At 47.6% G+C, this 23,565-nt stretch overlaps 1 protein-coding gene across 5 annotated transcripts in view; it reads right to left on the bottom strand.

Annotated features, from left to right (window-relative positions):
• MSI2 (musashi RNA binding protein 2) overlaps positions 1-23,565 on the bottom strand; it is a 371,748-nt gene that overhangs the window by 224,980 nt on the left and 123,203 nt on the right. For all 5 annotated transcript variants that reach the window (XM_079131458.1, XM_079131459.1, XM_079131462.1 and 2 more), the window contains exon 6: positions 12,765-12,857. In XM_079131458.1, the coding sequence (XP_078987584.1) occupies positions 12,765-12,857 (93 nt within the window). The remainder of the gene's footprint in view (positions 1-12,764; positions 12,858-23,565) is intronic.

The following is a 23,565-nucleotide window of genomic DNA, read 5'->3' as shown; positions in this document are numbered from 1 at the left end:
CATTTAGCACAAGGAAGAGCTTTGCGCAGATGAAGGTAGGGAGTTTGTCACAGGGGGTGAACCTGATGGAAGCCAACAGTTTGGAAGTTTAGAAACACAGGGCGTGGGCCAGGTGCAATGGCTTGTTAATTCCAGCAACTTGGGAGGCTGAGGCAAGGAGGAATGCAAGTTCAAGGCCAGCCTCAGCAACTTGGCGAGGCTCTGAGCAACTCAGTGAGACTCCATCTCAAAATACAAAATAAAAGGGCTGGGGATGTGGCTCAGTGGTTAAGTCCCTGGAGGCGGAAGGTGAGAGAAACAGAGAGAGCAAAAGAGAAGCAGATAAGGAAAGAAGGAAGATAATCATTGAGCACCCATGTGACAGACACTGTCTCTTTCTACATCCCCAGTAAATGAAATTGTAGCCCTGTGTAACAGACACACGAGGCTCAGGACGTTAAATCAATAGTGCAAAATCACAATGCTAATGGCAAATGGGGGTATCTGGATTCAAACATTCACACTCAGGTCTACCTGATCCCTGAGTTCCAGAAGTATTCAACATCATCCCATGTCATCCAAACAATTCCTGGGAGTCTGGCAGTGGCAGCTTTGGAAAGGGAAAACACACCCACTAAAGCATCCTCCTGGTTCACAACCAGATCTCCAGCGTCAGAGATGTCAGTCCTTCGGCTTACAGTTACTGGACCCATTTCTGTTCCCCAGTGTTTGGATCAACCTGTCTGAGGGAGAAGCACCCAGTGCCTGCCAGGACGCCCACCCTGGAGTGTGTGTACAGCTTTGAACCTGGATGAACCAAGACTCCCACTAGATTCTGAAAACCACAGATCGTGAGACCCTCCACTCAGCAGGTCCATGGCTTTCCTTAAACCAAAGACAGAATAAAGAGTAGAGAAGATTAAACACACACCAGATGTCGGCCCTCCTCAAAGACTTCCCTTCTCTGGGACAGCTGGGTGTCGACTCTCTGGACCAAGATCTGTCTGAGAATCTTCCTGCTCTGGAAGGGCCTTGCTGACTAGCTCACCCTGCCCAGACATCACCTGAGTTCTAGGAAGTTTTGGCTGTGGGGTCCAAATACCTCATTTATCCTGTGTGAAGGGACAACAGGTTAACAAGGCTGCAGCCATTTTTCCCCTGCCGCTTTGCTGCTGCCATTATTCTGCCCTCCACCCACACACGCCATTTTACGACCTAGAGTGTTAGCCCGCAAACTTCTTCGTCAGTCATTGGTCCAATTGTTATTAGCCCAAGAGCTTCCACTACTTAAGAATAGCTCCCCCGCCATTTTCTCTCTGGCTCTCCCTGTGTCTCCTGCCCTTAAGGGCAGACACTCTGCTTAAAAAAATCTCCTGTGTGAGTTCCCATGTCCAGAGTGGTTTTCTGGGTGCTTTCACTGAGCAGCAAAGGAATAATTGGCTCCACATAAGGAAGGGTTCCATATAATTGAACATATTCTCTTAAAGCTCCATTTTAAATAGAAAAATCTGAATTTTACCATGAGAAACTTCTTCTCCAATGACTGGCATAGTCCTACCCCTCTGACACAGAGGATCCACCTTTTCCCAAGTGCTGGGCTGTCCTGGCACTATGGGCCAGTAATGGACCCAGCCCCACCGTGAGGGCATGTGCGGCCTAGCTGAGGCAGAGAGACTACACACATTCAGTTTTTTCCTTGATTCCCTCTTTCACGTTCCCATTATGGATTCTCTCAGCACCTGTGTTGTTGCTGCTGTTGTTGTTTTTCTCTCCTTTCTTATCTTTATGACACAATTTGTAATTATTTTTATTATTTACATGCTTGCTCGGGGCTGGTCCTTCCCATCCCACCCCAGGTTAAAACTTACAGTATAGGTGAGTACAGACCTCGTCTGTTTCATCTACTGATGGGCTGCTGGCTCCTAGCTCAGTGCCTGGCATTCAGAAGATCATCAAGATCTGCTGAATGAATCAATGAACATGAGTGACGCGTGAGGCTGCAGGGGCAGTGCTTCCTGGGCTTAATGAGGACGGATGGCCGCTTCCCTGCACTGAACGGTCCCACGATGTGCAGCTGTATAAGATCGAAGGCTCTTTGTTTTTATAGGTTTTTCTCCCTCCTGCTTTACACTGACTTTATTAACATCTTCCAACCCCTTAATCTTTGCTATAAATTCAAAAGACGCCGGAAAACCAGGCTTATGAGAATCATATGTAAAAGGAAAAAGAAAGAAAACTTAAATGAGGATGTGAAAAGTTCTCCCGCGAGGCAAAATACATGCAATAAACACATTAGTGGATCAATATATTTAAATGTACTTTAATAAACATCAGCCAAGTGATACTGGGACAATTTCCAGATAATACCCTTCACCCAAAAATTTGTTTAATTACTCAAAAAAGTGAAGAGTTCACCCACAGGGTCCAGTCAGAAGAATGTTCCTCTGGCCACATCAGGTCAACATTTTCCACCAAAGCAGGAGCAACCCAAAAGTCAATTCCACAAACTGGAAACATCTAGGTGGCTAGGTTAACCTTGAGGTACTTCCTATAAAAGATTACACGAAACTGAGTCTATGCTGTTGGGTGTCACCCTCAGGGTTGGTAGAATAACTGAGCAATAAGCTGACCTGAGGACAGATGGGAAAGAGAGAAGAGCGTGAGCGTATCTGTGTGTGTGTGTGTGTGTGTGTGTGTGTGTGTGTGTGTGTGTGTGTGTGTGTGTTGCTGTGCTGGCAAGCAGGTCTCCTGCTGGATAGAACTAGAGAGGCAATCCCAGAATATCAGAAGACTGGGGTCTCAAAGGTGGAAAATAGCAGCAGCAGCTAATGCTTCCAGTGTGTATTAAGCATATACTCTGTTTCTGGGCTGATGCTAAGAACTATAGGTGCATTAGTTCATGTATGCCTCGTGACAATTCTATGTGTTAAGTATCATTATCCCCATTTTTCAAATAAACAGGTAGAAACAAGTGAAATGACCCACTCAAGTTTACAGAGCTAGTAAATACATGAGCTGGATTTGACACCAGACTGTGTAGGTGTAAGCAACCCAGGTCCCTATTGCCAAGCAATATGCTAACCCATGGAACCAAAACCATGGCCACAGATCAAATCTGTCAGCCTCCTGGTTTTTGTCAATAAAGTTTTATTGGAACCCAGTCACAACCACTCACTTTCATATTGTCTTCTGTGATACAATGGCAGAATTGAGAGGTCAGAGACCATCTGAGCCACAAAACTAAAAAGGTTACCATTTGGCCCTTTAAAAAAGTTTGCCAACCCCTAAGCTAGATGATCAACAGCAGTAATTCTCAACTTTTCTACACATATACTCCTAAGGGTCAAGTAAATTAAAGGACAGCCCAGGGTGGCCAGGTACAGGGACTGATACAGTCAACAGCTATCCCAAAATGTCTACAAGTTTCATTTTTCCAAAAGGAATTATGCATGTTTTATATTCTGAGCCCTACTTATTCTATACAACAGGTTTTAAACAAATAGCCATAAAGTAATAATCACCTTTCTGGAAGATGTGCCGTAACAAATCTACAGCACGGCAAACTGTTGGACAGGGCACCCCATACACCCAACAGAGAGGGCCCTCGCAGGAGTAACTCACGTGGAGCAACAAATCCAGAACTTCTTGCCAGATGGCCCAGGTGGGAACCTTTTGGCCCACTTCTATCTGGACAAGGAGCCTTGAGCAAGTCATTTTACACCCTTCCACTCTTCTTTTCCTAGAAAACGGGGATAATCCTTGCATCTCACAGGGCTGTTGGGACAATTATAAGACACAGGACACATGAAAGGCTAGGTCTAACAGGAATCCCTGAACCTGAACATAGATGTCAATCCTCCTTTATTTCTTTATTCTGTGGGGGGTAGCGAGCAAAACAGATCTATTAATCAAAGAAATGGGGTGGCCTTTTTAAAAGATTAAAATCAAAAACACTTGTCTCTATATCAAAGACTCTCCGAGTTCCCTTGCAAAGGACTCCAGCACTTCCTCTCCCAGCGGCTTTCCACCGCCTTCTGACATTCCATAAGAAAGCTGGGAAAAGGTCAGGAAGCCTGTCGCTGATCATTCCACACTCTCATTTATTTTTCCTTAAGTGAGAAGCACATTAAAATTGTTTTTCATATACTAACACACTGTAAGCAAGTCAGAAAATATTTACCTCTGCCACCAATTATAAAGGACCGTTAGCGACCTCAACAACCAAAAATCTCTAATTTACAACTAATCCACTTGCACAAATTACATCTTCTACAACAGACCACCTAAAAACTGACTTCCTGTAAACAAACCACTCTGCTGGATTTTTTAAATCTAATTAAATCCCTATTTTGCTCTTAACTATAAGAAGCTCACTTTTCACTACAGTGGGGCACAATTTTTTATTTTCAAGAGTCAGAGAAATACTCGTGAAGGGGTGCGACCCTCCAAGTTAGTGGCAAGCCACTAGCTTGCCCCAGGGAGGGGCCCTCTGGTCTGGTCTCCCTACCTTCCCGGACCACTTGCTCACTTAACACCTACTGGCCTGTGCTCAAGCAGGTCCTGAGCCAGCTCCTGTCCCCATCACTGGGTTAAATCAGGAAGGCAGCATGCAAATAAGTATGAAGTGGAATACACAGGAATATTTAAATCTGCCTGAAGATGGTCACAGAAGGTACTGACCCTCCTAGAGCATGAAGAATCAGACCAGGTGTCTTGATCCCCCCCCCCCTTTATTTGGGGTGACAATTCATTCTGATTTCCAAGTCCTCGAGTCCCAGGCATACCAGGACAACTGGTCACCCTACCCCTACCCTACCCTGCCCAGGTTGCAGGCAGAAGTCCCTACGACCAGGAACCCGTCAATAATATTGAGACTGCCTCCAAACAACAGAGTCTGATTTCTATGTCAAGCCTAAACAAACTGGCTACCTATCCTCTCTCCAGTTCCTGTCTACAGCCCCCTACTTGCAAAAAGCAATAATCAATCCTTCCTGGCAACAGACCCTCTATCCAGATGAACCTTTTACCTGGAAGCACCACCACAGACACACAAATGTCCCATAAAGGACCATCACCTAGGCTGCAGAAGGTCTGTGGCCTTAAGGCAAATCAAATCCCACTTTGTCAAAAAGTCGACTCTAGGAAGAAAACACAATACGGAGGGAAAATGGAAGAGGCATATACAAATTCAATCTCTCCAATCTCCTATTTATTTTATGCAAAGTTTTCCTGGTGCTTATTAATGCCAGCTTTCCCTCCACCATTTAATCTCTGCTTCTATTTCATTCTTAGAGGCCTGTGATTATTCTAATTCAGCATTTGGATGACTTCATTTCCGCTCAAGTACACCCAGGTCAACTTGGATAGAAAAGAAAGAGGAGGAGAAGAAAAATAATCAGCTAAAAGCTATTAAATATCAGCCGTGTGCCTCCTGATTGGTTTTAAAGGCAGTGGTGAGGTTAGCAACAGTCAGAAACTCAACCCTCCTGCTTCTTCCTGCATATTAACATTTTTTCTGGGTCTCTCACTATTATGGCTTCGAATGTAAATAAAGCATAGATTGGCAGCCCACTTTGAGCTAATTCACAAATACCAAGTCGGAAAATACAGAGCTGTAAAAATTTAAGAGGGCAGTAACTTGACAAATCCGGCCGTTCTACAGAGAGACTATTTCTCTGAGGACAAAAGAAGGGAAAAGGGAAGAAAAGAGAAAAGCATCCCCGACCCATGTAATGGGGTATCCTATTGACAGGGCGGGGGCGGGCAGGCGGGAATCTCCATATCAATGTTCACTCCACCAAACAACAGAGCTCGATTTCTATGCCAAGTCTAAATGAACTGCGCTTTCTCTTCCACAAGAACCACCCCTCGCACCCACTGGCACAAGCCTGAACCGTGATTCCTGGTACACTTTCAGTTCCCACTGGACTACAGCAGGGAGAGGGAGTATTCTTTTCTCATGCTAACAACTCCATTGTAAGTGACCTCTTCAGAGGCCTCCGGGAGGACTCTGGGAAGGTGAGCGTGAAGTCCTTCAGGCCCCACTTCACCCTCCCCTAACCAGCCCGGGGCCTCATTAACTCTTTGGGGCCCAAAGGCTCCCCTGTCCCTGGACCTCCCCGCTCTTGGGCCTGAAAAAAAATTAAATAAATCTAAATCATACAGGAGAATGCAGTTAAACAGCAATGCTGAAAAGTTTGGGCCTTGTTCCTTTACCTACTATGCAAATGAACATGGCATTTGATTAGCATAATCTCAAAGTTTTCCCAGCTTGCTACCCAGAAGGCATCCTATTTTTCTATTTGTATATTTTAAAACACTGTTAACAGAGCAATAATAATGTCTGATGCCTTTGCCTAACAACAGCTGGCTATATTTTATACACTAAAAGGGGAATGGGAAGTTTTCCTGGAAACCCACTATCTATTTCAGGAAATCCTTTTTGAAGAAAAAAAATACATGAAAATGTAGGAGAAGTGAGGTTAGGGTGCTCAATCTATTTCTAAGCTAACAAGGAAAACATGAAGTCGCTCAGCAGCAGAAGGATATCCCAGCAAAACCCAGGGATCGTGGTCCTCGCGGGGGATGCCAGTTTGCTAGAGCCACCTGGCCCAGGAGGTGCAGGCAGGTGGGTGAGGCAGCATTCTCCTGTCTGCTGAAGGGGACTTTTCCCACATCAGGGGGCAAATAAAGTTCCCTCTTCATTTGACACACTTCCAAAGGAAGGGATTGGCATGAACCAGACAGAACTAATAAGACATGGGGCAGGTTTGTCCTTATTCTGGGCTATCACAGGAAGAAAATATCAGACCCCAAGTAGCCTTTGGCATACGCAGCTGGGGAGGGGAAAATGATCCTTCCTGGTTCTCTGTATGGCTATAACTGAAGAAGGTCTGAGGAACAGGCAGACTCTCGAGACTGAGGTCGAGCAGGTGACAGGCAAGCTAACTGTCCAACTCCCAGTCAACCCACCTGCACAACCCACTTCAGAAGACAAAGGCCTCCTGGGAGCGCTGATGCCCACAAAAGACACACACAACTTTGTTTTCCAGGCCTCGTGTGAGAGAACCACACACAGCGCAGAGCTCCATTTATCTGCAACGCACATTTGGAAGTGCTAAAATTCTACCTCAGGATCACAGTCCGCTTTCGGGAGTACGGTAACTTGCTTATTTATTTTCTCACAAATCTCTTGCCTTTCAACTTCAAAGGCGTTTTAATACTTTTATTCTAGGTACTACTCTCCTCACACATACAGTATCAAAAGGAGTATCTGAGTATGGGCTGTGGACAGGCCACCATGGCACTTGTATCTAAGACCTGTGGCTAGAAAATCATAGGCCCCTACCCTCCCTCAGAGCATGCGCACCCCAGGCCCCCACACCAGTGGAATAAAGGAGTAGGTCTCATACGTTAAAAAGCCAACTTGTTCTCGTTTCCAAGTTTTCTTTTTTCCAAAAGGTTTTCGAGTACCACTTCCCAAAGCTCAAGTTAACTTCCACAGGCCCACTCACAACCCAAATCCAACACAGGAGTCCAAGGAAGGACCCTTCCTCCTCTTTTCCTCAGAGCTGCCCTTCCGTGAGACCTGAAGAACCATTAAATTCTGAGCCACAGCCTTGCAGGCCTTTCTCCCGTCACCACATGAAGGGCTGGCCCAGGAAGGGGTTAAAGCCTTCATGTCAACCACAAACTCGGGCACTGGCCCAGAAGGGACATGGGAACCAGAGCAGCCAGTGATAAAGGCGGGATTGTAGCAGCCCACTGAATTGGAAATGACTTGTAGGCCTAATGAAACAGAACTCTGGCAGTAAAACAGAATGAAAGGAATGAGACAATAAAAGGCAGGACAAAGGGTGCAGAGTCGTTTCAGCTTAGCAAAATAAGCTCACTTTGTTGTTGGGGAAAGCCAAAGCCGATTAGGATAAACCAATGACTAAGCATAAGTCTTCCAAACTAATTACACAGTTCGCCATGTGAAGTATAATTGGAAGCCTCCGACGCGGGCTGCCTGGCTTTCACAGGGGCTCTATGAAGCGGCAACACCTAGCGGGTCCAGCACCCAGGCAGCCCTATCATGGCAGGGAACAGCTAAAAGGTGCAGAACCACTCCATCCAGGACGAGGCGGAGATTCACTAGGTGTAAAGTCCTCTTTCTGATCTCCAAAATCCTGTAAGTGAGGATATAAGACACGGGTACCTGGAGGAGGGGCCTCAGGGGAGAAGGGGTAAACCAATGGACATGGAGTCTCTTTGATCCAGTGCATTTTAATCACCAGGCTGGGCTCTTCTAGGTGGCTCTGTGTGGAGAACAGGCCGATTCATCGCCTGGGTCTGCCTGGGCACATCAGAGCATCATTTACCTGCCATTTTTTGGAATGGCCCGTATACATCATTCCTGAATGTACGAAATCATGATCACAGATAACGTCCACTAAGAACCCCAGGCAGTTAAATAAATTACTATAGATCAATGTTTTTGACAAATGAATAAAAGCCGCTCCCTTTGAGAGGCTGCTTGGTGCCAAAGTGGGAGCCCGGGTTTTATAAACAATGGAAAGAGGAAAAGGGTAGGCTGTACAGAAAGGAGTGACCATCTGGGTTCTACCCACCATGGGCTGAGTGACCTCAGACAACTCCCCCTTCTCACTGCCGCTATAGCAGACATGCCACCTATCTCACTTGGCATCTTTGAGAAGCACATTTTAAAGCACATTAAAAAGCTCAGCACCAAGCATGTGTAGCTCTAATTCAGAAACATTAACACCCAGCAAAAGCATCTTCATAGTAAAATCTGAACCTCACAATCCTGAGTTTTGTTGATTTCGATCTAGCATACGAAACAGGGAGATGGAAGTACTTTACAGTTCTGCTGGGTCTTACTCATAGGATGAGGATTCCAGTTTATAAATAGTGGCTTTTTCCAAATAAAGAATCCCTTCACTGTCCTTGTATCACGAAGCCTGGAAATAAATTCTAACACGGTTAAGTCTGTTTTGCTTATTACATGCCATGCTCACCACTGTTGATAATGTATTGTTCTTGTTACCATCTGAAGATACTTTGAATTATAACCTAATTATATTTAAACTTTCCATATTACTGACTCCTCAAGGTTAAAAAAAAATCTTAGCAATAATTCAGCCCAGGGGTCAGCAAACTACGGCCCACAGGCCAAACACAACCCTCCATCTGATTTTATAAATAAAGCTTTATTGGAAGACAACCACATCCAACAGATTACTTGTTGGCTACAGTTGTTTTCACCCTAGGACAGCAGGAGTGAGTAGCTACAACAGGGACCAGATGGTTTCCTAAGCCAAAAATATTTACTCTCCAGTCCTTCACAAGTTTTTCAACCCCTTCCTTCAGAACAGGAACCGAGGTCAACAAAGAAATAACCTGTCAAGGTGTCGTGTAGGTGTCATCCCACTGTCGGGCCCAGGGCAGAGGCCTGGAATACCTTCTACTTGACCTTTCTCCTAGGACAGCACCAGAACAGCTACCCAAAGTGAAGGACAGCCATCTAGGTTAGCACAGTCCTTATGCCAATGGCCACACTTCAAGCTCACCTTAAATATAACAAGTAATGATGTCTCCAACCTGAGGGGGTAAATATTCTGGAAGGAAGGTGGGAAACAGCACAAAAGGAAGCCTCCAATTTGAGTTATTTAGAGCTCTCGGTGTGTCATTCTGGATCCACTCCACTCACAATAATGACATATTTAAACTCCCTGAGCTCAGCCCCTTGACAGCAGTCTTACCCATCTTGACTGCCACCTGAAATAAACAGTTGGAGCAGCTGCCACCTCGGGCAGGATGGGAAGAGGAAGAGGGGAGAGGAACGACGGCAAGAGAAACCTAAAAAGTGGCACATCTTGCATGTAGCCTGCGGAGGGACGAAAGTCCTGGACTTGGTGGAAGAGGAATTCTGGCTCTTACACTGCTTCACCTGCCTGACCTTGCTGAGACTTGCCCTGCCTGACCTTGACTGTCCACCCTCACCAAATGGGCTGGGTGACACCGATGAATATCCACAGACCTCGGCCTGACGAAGTGACACTGCCTTTTCATCTCCTTGGCAGCCTCCCTGCCCTAAGTCTTGCCTGAGGTCTGATCAGCAGAGTTCAGGTTCTACTGTCAGACATGCCTAGGGACAGAGGGTCTCCACCCAACTCTACCTCTCAGGAAGGTTATGACCTGAGTCAAAGACAAAATCCCACCAAGACCCCGTTTAACAATCTGCAACGTAAGAACACAACCACCAACCTCCCAAAGAAAAACTCAACAAGATAATATAAGTGAATGACCTGCCCCAGAATCCAACACTTAATAAGCACTCATTATCAATAATAAAATCACACCTCACTAATTTGCAATTGGTTTGAAGGTGGCCCAAAACAACTTCACGGGTGCATGCACACCCATGTTCACACAGGAATGTGGGTATACTTCAGGTGAATGTGTGTCCTGCTTCCTTCAATCAGAATATAAACTTCCAAGAGGTAGAGTCAGTTTCTCAATTTATCTGTTACCTCCTTTCGCAGTTGCTGGATTTACTTGTGGCCCTTAAGGCCTAGCAGCAGACTCTCCCTACTTTGATCATTCTGGATTCAAATGAATTACACCCGAATCCTGAGAGGTGGTGAGTCCTACCCAAGGGGCCAGAGATGTAATATTAGCCACCAGCAAAAGAGAAATGAGCTCTTCTGAAGACAGACCCAGATAATACGCAGAGCATATATACAAAACAAGCTACTAACATGTGAGCAGAGACTGTTATGATTCTGATACATTCGAAAGCCTCCTTAGTCCTTTAATGAAACACTTGGTAAGTTTCTACATCCTGCCGGAATCCACAAACCTTACTGCAAAATTAACTGGGCAGCATCAGACCCAGAGAGTGCTATGCCAGGGAAGATGGTCTGTGACTGCTTCTCAGACAAAAGAACAACTGTTTTCAGTGCGGCAATGGAAGCTGCCACGGGCATGGCCACAGCCTGCAGAGCACCCCCAACGCTGGCATACTGAGTCACAATTATAAGTGTTAATGAAAAACAACAGAAAGAGAGAAAGGAAGAACCAAAGAGAACAAAGTGAAGAAGAAACTGAGCATTAGGGACGTGCAGAGAGGTACCGTGTGCTGGCAAGTATAAGCCTGTCTGGAATACTCTAAACACCCATCTGGGCAGCGCCAACTTCCCTGACACCTGCAGGCCCATGAGATTCCAAGGCAGGTTATAGCTCGACAAAGAAATCCCACCTCGTGTTTGCAAACACTACCCCGGACTTGTTTTAAAGGCAGAAAGGCAGCAAAGAGGGCTCATCCTCCAGAGCTTTCCATCATGCAAAATGGACTTGTCTCATTTAATTACTTCCAATCCCTCTCCATAGGCAGGATGGGGCCAAGTGATGGACAAATCCCCCTTGGTGCTTTAAATCAGTCTAGCGGGGAGAAGTACTGTAACATGTGTGGTCACCAACACACTTAGCTATTCCTAGAACCAGCCAGAACAAATCAGCCCCCAAGTAGCAATGTCAGAAAGGGTGTGGGGAAGGCCTCTTTCAAAACCCACCTGGATGGTCAATTCAGTGCCATTTCAAATGCACATCTGGGCTGGAAGAGGCTGGTTTCTCCTTGTTGCTTGGTCTCCATCCATGCAGAAATTGACTAACACCAGAGGAGGAAAATCTCCATTTCCAGGCTAACTAAAGGTCATGGCCCTCACCTGGGAATGGAGTCATAGCCATTGCCTTGGGCAAACAAATAAAAAGCACAGAACCTTCAAGGCTGGCCAGTGGGCAACAGTGCCCGTGTCTTGCCCATGGCAAGTAGAATAGTCATCATGAGAGTAAATGAGGGATGGAGGTTAGAAGGGCCACCGCGTCCTCCCAGAATGCCATGGCAGCTCTGCTAGGTCAGCCCCTTTCCAGGGAAGAGGCAGACCTATGCAGGAGGTAGTCACACACCTGGCCTCCCATGACAACACCCACAGTGACTCAAAGTTGCAGGAAGCAGAAGGCCAGCTCAGTCACTCACCTGCCAGTCTCCTGGGACCTGACACTTCCACAGGTGCCAGAGGAGGGACACTATTCAAGAGACCCCTGGGGCAACAGGGTCATCTGAGGAACTCATTCACTGACTCCCTCAACCAACTAGAAAGAGGCATGAGAACATGACCCTTGAATGCTCATCTTGTCTGTCTGTCTGATTCTCTACCTGTCACATGTGCACCTTTTCACTCTGTTTCTCAGGTTCTTTGGGGATCTTGACCCCAGCCTGCTCCAGCAGCAGAGCGCAGGCCACCATTTTGCTGCCATCTCACAGGCACTCAGGTCAGAGAATGCTGACAGGTGTGGGCTGGCATCTCTTCCAAGTCTCCTTGGGTATTTAACAGGGAGAGTTCTGCTGCCAAGGGCCCCAGGGAGCATCATCTCTCAATGCCTTTGCCAGAAAGGCACAGGAGGAGGAAGCCCCCGCTCTGTGACTCACAGCCCTGCATCCCTCCCGGATCCAGGTCCCACGTGGGCACAGCAAATGCCTGCAAAACCACACTGAAAGGCCACTCCGACTGCTCCTGCAGGTACGTGGGGCTCTGTGCTGACCTCGAGCCAGACTCTTCCATTGCAGCTCCTGCAGAATTTCACTTAAATCATGATGGCCAAGTTCAAAGACGAGGGTCTTCAGAACATAGCTATAGTAGAGGCAGGGGCACAGTGGCCACTCCCAAGGACCACTCAAGGCTATCTCTGGTGTGTAATATCCAACCACATACAGTGCTTACCTTGCCAAACTGCTCAAAATATTGCTTTACATCTTCCACTACTGTGTTCGCAGATAGTCCGCCTACAAATATTTTCTTTGTTCTTGTGACCATCTGCAAAAAATGACAAGAGAGGAGCATAAGTTAACCAGGTTATCTGAAGCAGTGCTCAATAAGATACTGAAGCAAGTTACATTCCGCATTTCTCCAGGAAGGCGATTTTAGATCTGTGCAAGCTCCATGGTCCAGGATGCTGTCGCTCTCCATATCTTAGGCATTCAGTCTGCCACCTAGAAGCTTGAACTTCCTACAGACAGAGGGGACTTCAGGACTTCAGTGGCCATAAGCCAGTTTCATTCTGATATGACTAGGATATAGAGAACAATCCCATATCGAGCTGTTGTAAACTTCAGAAAAACAAACAAAAGAGAGCTACATGCCTAAAAACTGCTGCCCAGAAATAGTCACAAAATCTTATTATCAAGAATTGCACACATAATTCAAAACTAAGTGTAGACTCCCTGGCCTCCACCATCCCAGTGCTGTCTGCAAACAGAACACCGAGCATGCAGGGACCAGCCTGCAAGCTCTGTCCTGTGCTCCTTCCCCTCTGGGTTTTGTGTAATGCATCTTGACTCAAACCCCCTAATCTGCAGGTCTCCACACCTTTGTTTAAAAAGTCCTTTCCCCTGGAATTTCTCTAGGCTCCTAAGTGTCCCACAATCTCCAAGGTCCCACAACCTTCTCCAAAGTTCAAAATATCTACTTGGTGTCCCAGCAGGGAACGACTTCTCTCTCTTCTGAAATCCTCTAAGACTGCATCCATATCCTCAGGGCACTCACTCCTCGCCACCCACCCGTCTTCCTCCAGATGTCACTCCTGACTCCTGGAATCCTCCGCCATGCAGAGCACAGGGTCGGGCGCAATTGAGTCCATGCTGAACACTCAGTGCATGCAAAAATGAGCAAATATGCCCATATCTGGGGATCCCATCAGTTTCAACACAAAGATAAAACTGCTCAGAGCAAGGACCAAGAATCTTACACATGGTGTCCAAAAACTAAGGAAATAAGCATCATCCTTTGAAGGCTGAATTTAGGCTGTGTGTGTTGTTTTAACATCAAAATAAAAAACTGAAAAATTCTGTGGGTACAGGGTCTCACCAGTTGGGGTGACAAATAAAACCAAACATGCCCTCTGTATCTATCACAACTGGACACAAGATGCCACAGCACAGGGCCCCTGACTGCCTGCATCAGTCATCACCAGGACTCCTGGCATGTTAGCTATGTGAACGAAATGAACTAAACCACCTCCAACAGGAGATCAGCTGAGTGATACCAGTGACTTGTGGGAGTATAAAAGGTAATGGAAATATAACATTGGAGTCTAACTGTAGGTGTGATCCTGGACCGGACTCATCTCCTTAGGTCTGGTTTTTCCTCTGCTCCGGGTGGTGCTGGATCAGAATTCCAAATCCCCCACCACTGAACTCTCAAGAATCTGAGAGCATGATGACCATGAGGGCTGGAGGTTCCCGGACTCCAGGGAGCTCCGGCTTTGGCTTAGTGGCTCCCAGGATGTACATATGTTAACACAACCCAAACTGGAGCTGTAAAATGGACTTTCTGCACAGTTTCAAGATGTTGTCCTAGCAACCGCATACTGTCAATCACCTTCCTCCTCGGAGTACCATGCAGTGGTTTCAAGTGTCTAAGGCTGTGATTTACCATTTTTCATCTCTTTTCAGATGACTGGGGGATTAGATGAAATAATGTATGTGAGGATATTCTATAAAGATCCTACCAGTGTCCACACTTTCCAAGTTCCAAGATCCTCTCATTAGCAGGTGGTACCCCCTCTTGTTCCTTATTGTCCACCTCCCTTCTCACCCATCCCTTAGTCTCCCTGGCAGATCAAGGTCACCTTAATGGTGAAGCTCCATCAGGCCCTCTCCAGATTTAACTCTCTCCCTACACTCACTAATGATTACATTTTACTTAACCTAACTTTCCTAATGTATTCACTCCACAGACACATTAAGTGCTAGGCGCTGGAGCTTAAGTTCTAATAGAATGTAGAATTCAATCCACTATAAAATGTAGATATAATAATTAGCCTACCACACAAGGTTCCCATTAGGGCTAAATTAAATAACATATGCCAAAGAGGCTAGTGGGGCACAGTGTAGATGATAAATAAATGGTCACTGTAACTAAATCCAATGCCGGTTACTAAATTCGTCCCGCAAGCGCAGAGTAAATGTGCAGCAGGAAGACGTGTAATACAAATGGCTTTGAAAAGTCGACTCCTATTGCCCCACTGTCTTCCCCTAGAATTTCAAAAACACTTTCCTCCATCTCTATCTGGTTTTAGATGCACAAAGACACCCCACAGACTAATTTTAGAATTTTTACTTTTTTGTTTTAACTTTTATTTTTTTTACTCCAGCCAAGTAACTATCTGTAAAGAAACTCTAATGCGCTCCACAAACACGTGCTTGTGGAACACTTAAGGAAGTATGGAGAGGCTTTCGATAAAAGGAGCCCCAAGCTCTCCCTTCCACACTGTTCAGGGCCAGGCAGGTCGACCACAGCAAGCCCTGTCTATCTTCCAAACATTCACGTGGACCCAGAGAATGAAATGACCACCGTGTCTTCATTCCAGATTGCTGGAGTCGACCTAATGTTCATTCCCCAGGAACTGGTTAAATGAAAAGGCCTCTGCACACCCTCCACAGTCGCCTGGCAGCTGTAAACACGCCAAGGCAGAGCCCACTACGTGGAGGCAGACACCCAGCTATAAATCTACACAGTCCCCAAAAAACCTTTAAAACACTTTTAAAAGAAGAAGAAGAAAAATGAGAAATTCCAGGCCCCAGACAATGCACCTAAGTATCTGAGTTACTAAAACATCCTCTCCAGGAACCAGCTCAGACACAGTGATGGATCCCAGTTCCCAGTAACACAAAGGAAGCTGGTGTAATCAAAACCGTCCAAACGTGAAAAGGCCAGGGCAAGATGCGCAACACTCGGTTAGCTGCTCACCAACAGCTCAGCTTCAGGAGAGGGGAGCAAAGCTGGGGGCCAGTGGGCTGTGCACAGTGACCTCTCTCCTGCCAAGGCCACATGGGGGGTGGGGGGTGAGGGTCATCTACTCTGGGAACCCTGACACCATTACTGCCAAATGGACTGTGGACAGCTCTGTGATTTGCATTCTGGTAGGGAACTCAGGAGCTTCCCTCCATTTCCCTTCCACCTCCATGGCAAGGTTGGTGTGTGTGTGTGTGTTCAGTCACGGGGATGGGGAAGTGCATGTGTGTTTGAGGTACTGTAGTACCACCCCTTGAGTCCTGGCTTCTGTTTGCCAGGAACCACCCCATAGCCCCCTGAACTTTAATCTTCTCCTGACCTTAGAAACAGTGAGCAGGACAAGGGAACATTGATCCCCTGGCTCTATACTCTTCTGAGTTACCCCCCCCTCCCCCCAAAAAAAAACACCTCTACACCCAGGGGAGGGAGCCACCTCTGTTTCCTCACACCAAGCCCTTCAGTAACTGTTTCCTAACCTTCAGCCTTGACTCCAGTGTACCCATGGGGCATAGAACACCAGCCACTGCACATCAAAATGCTCAGACAACAGCACTTGGCTCCCATAGTACACCAAGATGAAAAGAGTCACCCGCAGGTTCTAGAGAGTGCTCAATCCTATGCCCACTAGGAAACTGATCTTCAGCCTCCTTTGCCAGGGGTTTTTGGTGTAAGCTTTCTTTCTACCACTGAAGACACTCACTACCTACCCAAGAGCTCTGCATCCCCTGGGCTACAGCTCCCCCAAGATACCCCTCCCTTTAAGGTTTAAAGGGAGGGATACCCCTCACTCTGGAAAGTGAGGGGGGTGTGCGTGCATGTGTGTGTGTGTGCTCTTGCTTGTTTGCACGCAGGGAAGTGAGGAGTGGTCAAGCTCTCACAAATCCCCACTGCAAAGTTTTGCATCTAGACCCATAATTTAACTAAACACCACTGCGCTCTACACGCCCCTTGGCTCCACAAAGAAAGCCCCAGCAGCCATGCCAGTTTGGAAAATTGCTGTTTACACGTAAGTACTGGCCAAAGCCAGCTGCTAACTACCACGGCAAAGAACCCCACCTTCTTGCCTCTAGCCAGAGCTGGCCTGTTGGGGTATTTTTTAAGTATTAAAAATTCTCTTTTACAAAATGTGCTTCCAGCTGAAATGATCACTCAGAGTGGGGCCACAGCTTTGTATTTTCATAAAATAGGATAAAGCAAATAGTGTTCATGTGTGCACACAGGCATACGTGTGAATGCACATGCATGTGCTGAAAGCAGAGGGGATAAGGGGATGTTAGAAAAGAAAAAGTTTGGCTTTTTGTTTTGTTTTGTTTTTGTTGTTGTTTTTTGCAGTACTGGGGATTGAATGCAGGGGCACCTGCCACTAAGCTACACGCCCAGCCCTTTTTGAGACAGGGTCTCACTAAGTTATCCAGACTGGCCTCGAACCTGTGAGCAGCTGGGATTACACCACTGCATCAGACAGAGAAACTTTCAAGACGAGATGGAGGGGAAAACAACTATGGCAGCCCTGGCCCAAAGATACCCGTCATCACTGAAGAGAAAAATAACATCAAACAAATAACAAAACCCCAAATTGCTTAATCCTGACCAATGCATGGAAAGGCAGGAAGTGGCATGGTGGTAAGGAAGAGGCCCAGAGAAATCAGATCAGCCCCTTCTATTATCATATCCCTGAAAAGAGTTCAAAGTTCCCTTTGGTGTAAAATATAAGCAATCTTTAACTGCCAAGAGCGCGGGCTTATTTTTCCAATGCACTCTCACTGTGGGACGCAACGTGGATAAAGTACAGGAAAGAGGACAGAGGGCAGTGTGGGAGGGGATCTTGCAAACTTTCCAGGACACCACCCTCATCATACAGATGCAAGAATCAAGTCCCAGCAAGAAGAATCGTACGCTAGTTAAAGGCATGGTGAGCGGGGCCCAGACAAGGGCTCTGTCACTTCCCCACACTATCAAGTGGCCATGGAGAACAAAGGTGCTACATTCACAGCGAGGGATGAAACTGCACGCTATCCCCAGCATGACAGTTCCCCTGCTGTACTTGAGGATTAAACCCCGTCTCTATATGACAAAGACGCTGACTGAGGTCCCAAACTCTAGGTCCCAATCCCCAGAGTGTTCCTCCAAGGGACCATTCCTATTTCTTCAGCCCTTTTTTTTCCATCTTTCTTTCCTTACCCCTCCACCAAACTATCACACTCACCGCCACCGCCACCCTTCCTGCCACCGCTACCCTGCCTGCCACCACCACCATCGGGACTGCTCACCCTGACGTTGGAACCCCAGGTGGAACTCCCTAAGCATGCAAAACTAGAACATGGGACAGGAATCGGAACTCTCCAGTGTTTGAGTCCCACTGAAAAAGGGACAGTGGTGGATCGAAGAGCATCCCCCACACCACCAAATTCATGTCCACCCATTACTCCAAAATGTGACCTTATCTGGGAAGAAGGTCTTTTCAGATATAATTAAGAATCCTGTGAAGAAATCATCTTGGACAAAGGGTGGGTCCTAAATCCAACGACTGGTCTTCTTATAAGAGGAGAATAGAACACACAGAGGAAGAAGAGGTTGTGCAAAGATGAAGAAAGGTCAGAGGGATGCTTCTACAAGCCAAGGAGCACCAAGATCACCAGGCAGCTACCAGGAACTTGGAGAGGCCTAGAACCTATTCTCCTCCAGAGTCTCCAGAGAAGCCAGCCCTGCTCCAACCGTCACTTCAAACCTCTGGACTCCATATCTGTGAGGTACATTTCCGTTGCTTAACCCACCAGTATGGTTGTCTGTCCCAGCAGCCCCGGCAAAGACCTGCACAGGAGAGACCCTGGGGAATCTCTGCCTCGGCCTCTCCTTTCCATGTGAGATTTCACAGGGAAGCTCTGCACCTGATGGGAGCGGGGATCCCGTTACTCCCGCACATGTGACAACCTGAATCCATCCTCCCAAGGCAGGCAAAGTGGCACCTGCCTTAAAAGGTTAAGACATGCCTTTTTGGGAGGTGAGGGGTAAGGAGAACACCTGTATGTAGAAGCAGCACAATGCTGCCCAAATACAGGATAATGATGGGCCAGGGTTTACATGGGGCCCTTTCCTGCCAGATAAAATCAAAGCGAAGAAAGGTCTTTTTCCCCAAGGGAAAGCCTTTCCTGTTTCTCCTTCTATGCTTTGAGTTCTCCTCCCTCACCGCAAGCCCTCTGTGGGCCAGATCGCAGCTCTGCCCCTCCAACCAGCTCCCTTAAGGTCATCCACACATCCCAGCTTGCTTCCTGCACATGGAAAGTGATGCTCCGGGATTCCGAGTATCCCAAGTCAACAGTGCTGAGCAAACAAGATGGAGTCGAAGGCCACCCCTTCTGGTCACTGAAGTTTCAGGCACCTTCACTGGCAAAGACCTTGACTTCTTTCTTCCTAGCAGAAAAATCACAACTGGGGAAAGAGAAGAACTGAGGCCACCCTGAGAATCAAGTGTGAATTTGCCCTTTTCAATTTTAAGGCAAAGGTGCCAAAATGACAGGTTAGATTTCATGAGTGGAAATGAAAAATGGTTCAGCAGCTTTGGACAGCAGTCTGTAGCTCTTCAAAGGATCAAACACAGAGTCGCCAGACAACCCAACAATTCTGCTTCCCGGTACATACTCGAGAAACTAAAACTCCTCCACCCAAAAAGGTTTACACAAATGTCCACTGGCAGCTCTGTTCCTAGCAACCCAAAGCAGAACCGTCCTAATGTCCCTCAAGGGAGGACTGGATAAACAATGTGTACATCCACGACAGAACAGCATTCAGTCACAGGAAGGAACTGCTGACAGATCCAACAACGCGGATGGACCTTAAAAACGTCATACTGAATCAAAGAAGTCAGTCACCAAAGACCACAGATCACAGGATTCCATTCATGCAAAAGTCCATACAGCAGACAGTGGTTACCTGGGGTGGGGGAGAGGGGCAGGGAATGGTCAAATGGTATGAGGGGTTTTTTCTGGGGGTTTTCTGTCCCCAACCCCTGGCTTTTCCCCAGTATAGAGGACTGAATCCAGGGACACTCTACCACTGAACTACATCACCAGTCCTTTTCTTATTTTTTACTTTGATACAGGCTCTCCCAGTTGAGGCTGGCTTTGAAATTGGAATCTTCCTGCCTCAGCCTCCTGAGTTGCTGGGAAAACAGGCGTGTGCCACAGGCCAGGCTGGGGCTAGGATTTTTGGTTTTACTGGGTTTTTTTAGGTGGTGAAAATACTCTAAATTGACTGTGGCAGTGAGCGTACACATCTGTAAACAGACTAAAAAACCACTCAGATGCACACCCAATGGTACAACAGTATGGTACTTGAATTGTCTCAATAAAGATGTCAAAAAAAAAAGTCGAGGAGCAGAGACCCTGAAGCCAAGAATCTGATCATGAAAAGGACCTGAAATCCACCCCAGAGTCCATGAAAATGTGCCCCACTGCTTCACCTGCATCAAAGTACATGTGCCTCGGCTCACCCACAGGTGACCACCGGAAAAAGGTGTAACAATTACATTGCCAACTGCAGAATTAATTTAACTTCAGAGGAAACTAATTACAAATATAACCCCAAAGCTTCTCCAAGTTCTCCCTCCCTGTCTAAAGTTATTAGCCAGAGAGTGCTAGGGTTCAAGCTACAATTTGGCATTCCTTCTAAATAGCTTTAAAATTGGAAGGAAAAAACAGCCTTCCTCTATACGGGGCTGGAACATAATTTACACACAATTATACGACATAGTCAGGTTACAACATTACCTCTGATTAAAACAACAGTAACTCACCAACGGGAGGACGCGCTCTCCTAATGAACCCATCAGGATGCGTCAGCAGGGAGCTGAGGCTCCCCACCCTCGTCCCAGAGCCCTCTCTGCCTGGCTCCCTCCCAGACTCATTTAAAAAATACTACTTCCTTTTACCCTTGGGGGAAAAATTGCAGCCGCAGGGGTGACCTGGCCACAGATTGTATCAGAGACTAATATCCTAGACAGTGGCAGTGAATCTTATTGGGGCCTGGAGGATGGAAGAGAAAAAGGTACAGAGATGTGGGCTGTTTTGGAAAGCACAGGAAATTAAGGAGCATGATCCATGCGTCAACTGATGCTGAGCGAGGCGGCTGGCCAGCCCTCATCCCTACCACAGGCACCCAGGCAGCTCTGCGGCGGTAGGTAGTTTCTTCCCCACCATTCCGCCCTGCTCAGAACCCCCACCCTCACCTGCGGCTCACCACTGGGTGAGCCAGATGCAGAACAGGGAAGGCCCCAACAATCTTCTCCAGGGTACGAATGATGGCCAATACATGGACGCAGGTAAAACCCATCATCTTTCACAGCAGTGCTATTAAGCAAAATTAAATATGTACCCTTCACTGTTGCTGAACCTTCAAGGAGGCCTGCGTTGCTGCCTACAAAAGAGGTGCCACCAAAGCCCCAGAAAGGGACAGGCAGTCCCTGACTCTGCATAAACCTCAGAAAGAGGAGGGAAAGAGTGGGCCAGACAGGGTGGCTGGGAGGACAGGAACTCAGTCCTCTCACCTGTGCCTGTCACTCCAGCAGCGGGAGCCCGAGGCGCCCACCCAGGGTGGAATTCTGAGATGCGAGATGCGTAGGATGACTCAGAGGGAAGGGCAGAGTCCTAGAAATGGAGACGGGGATGGTATCAGGGCCCACGTTACAGCCCAGGCCCGAGGTGATGCCATTTAAAGAAAGGGTCCGAAGAAAACACAACAACCATAACAAATTTAAAATATCTTCTGTCAGTCTACATGTGTTTGCATTGTCAAGTACCTCTACGTATGCTGGGACATGCTAAATAACCAACCCTGGTTTGTCACATAGATTGGGTCAGGTTTCTTAAGAGCTCTGGGCCTGATAGCCCCCCTCTATAAGATGGGCGTAAGACCCAGTGTAAGTAACACCCACCCAGACAAGCAGTGTAAGGCTGTAACTGAGAACACCCACAGTTTCCCCATCCGCCAGCGAAGGCACCAAGGAAAACCCTGCCAGCTCCCAGGCTGCAGCCCCTGGTGTCTACTTTCAGGGTGGACACTGCCTGAGGCTCCGCTCAGTAGAGGCCAGGCCACACATAGGCGGTAGGACTTGTGAACACACACCCTCTTGTGAGAGTGTAGAATACCCTCCCGCCTCCCGGCGACTCTATTCTAAAACTCGTAGGTTACCGGGGGAGCCAGTAGGGAGATGGTTTCTACACAAAAGTTAGTTTCAAACTTCCTTGCAAGCAGAAACAAATCCCTATTCCTTGCCTACCATCTTGAAGGTCACCCTGTCCTCCCCATGACCTTCAGGCAACACCAAGGGAGGGCTGAGAAGCCATGTGAGAAAGAAGCCAAGTCAAGCCATGCAGTCAGGACTACAGACCCTCGGCTACAGGTTAAGGAAAACCAAGCTTCAGAGGTCGTCACTGGATTCTTGGGAAAGGCTGCCCAAGAGAGGATTTGCAGAACATGTTCCCCCCGCAGTCTGAGAGCCACCTGCAAGAAGGAGGCCTGTCTCATCACCAACAATCTAACCTGCTCTTCTTCAGACAGAGAACAAAAACTTTGCTGGTAGGTTCTAAAGCCATGGCATCCCATCCCCCAAACCCTCCAGTTGATTTTGTGAAAAGAACAAATGGCAGCCTTAGCCCTTAGCCTTGATTACCGTCATTACCATATTTTAGATGTACATGGCAATCAGTTCCTGATGAGCGAGCTGTACCCACCTCATCCACATCGCCGAGCCAGGCTGCCGCGCACTGACACTACTGTAGTGCGGCTGCTCAGCCCTGGCTGCACATTAGCATCACCCCCCGAGCCTTGAACCGACCACCAGTGCCTGGGCCCCCACCTCAGGGGCTCTGATTTCATGGGTTCACAGAGAGGCCCAGGCATCGGTATTTTTAAGGCTCTCCAGAAGATTCTAACATACAGTCAGGGATTTACAAGAAGCCGCTTCTGCCGTCCTAGGGGAGAAAAGGTGAGGAAGGACGCCTTACCAAAGGCCTGAGCTCTTCCCCACCATTACCTTCACTGAGCATGGAGGGAGAAAGGCCACAGATGAATGGTAGGAACTGGGGTGTGAGCCAGGGAGAGCCGGGCAAAAGGCCCAGCTCAGCCTCTTCCCCAGCCGTGCCGTTTGAGGTGAGCCCCGTGGAGGGCAGGGTAAGAAGGCCTCTGCAGTAAGCACCAAGAGAAAAGTTTGTTCAAGCCCCTGGTCCGGCAGGCGCTCCAAAAATGTTTGCGGAGCCCCAGGAGAGCAAGAGTGTAGCCCAAGAGAGTAAGGGGTGAATGGCAGAAGAGTGTCGCTGGTATAACCATTCATTCATTCTCCCATCCAACCTGTTCTGAGCACCTACTATGTGCCAAGTACTCTGCTCAGCGGACATAAGTCTGTGAGACCCTGTCTCTGCCTCACAGTGCTTACGGTAAAGTAAGGGGCTACACTTTGGGGCACAGGACTGGGCATGCCCTGCAACCTGGAGGTCAGCAGGGGAGAGCCAGGACAGGAAGGGGAGAAGAGCTTCCCTGGCAGAGGCAGCAGCACCTCCACTATCCAGCAGAAAGGCTGCTGGCAGCTGCCAGTGCTGTGGAACATGAGGAGAAGAGGTGGGCAGGCGGGCAGGGAAGGCTCACAGGCCATGACAGGCAAACAGGACTTCCACGGGGGTTAAAGAGGGGAGTGACTTTTCAATCTGATTATTAAGAAGAAAAGCCCCATTCCGGG

Source organism: Sciurus vulgaris (assembly GCF_902686455.1).
Source record: "Sciurus vulgaris genome assembly, chromosome: 3".
NCBI classification, from domain to species: domain Eukaryota; kingdom Metazoa; phylum Chordata; class Mammalia; order Rodentia; family Sciuridae; genus Sciurus; species Sciurus vulgaris.
Note: the sequence above shows the minus strand (reverse complement) of the source record. Positions and strands in the feature narration are given on the sequence as shown.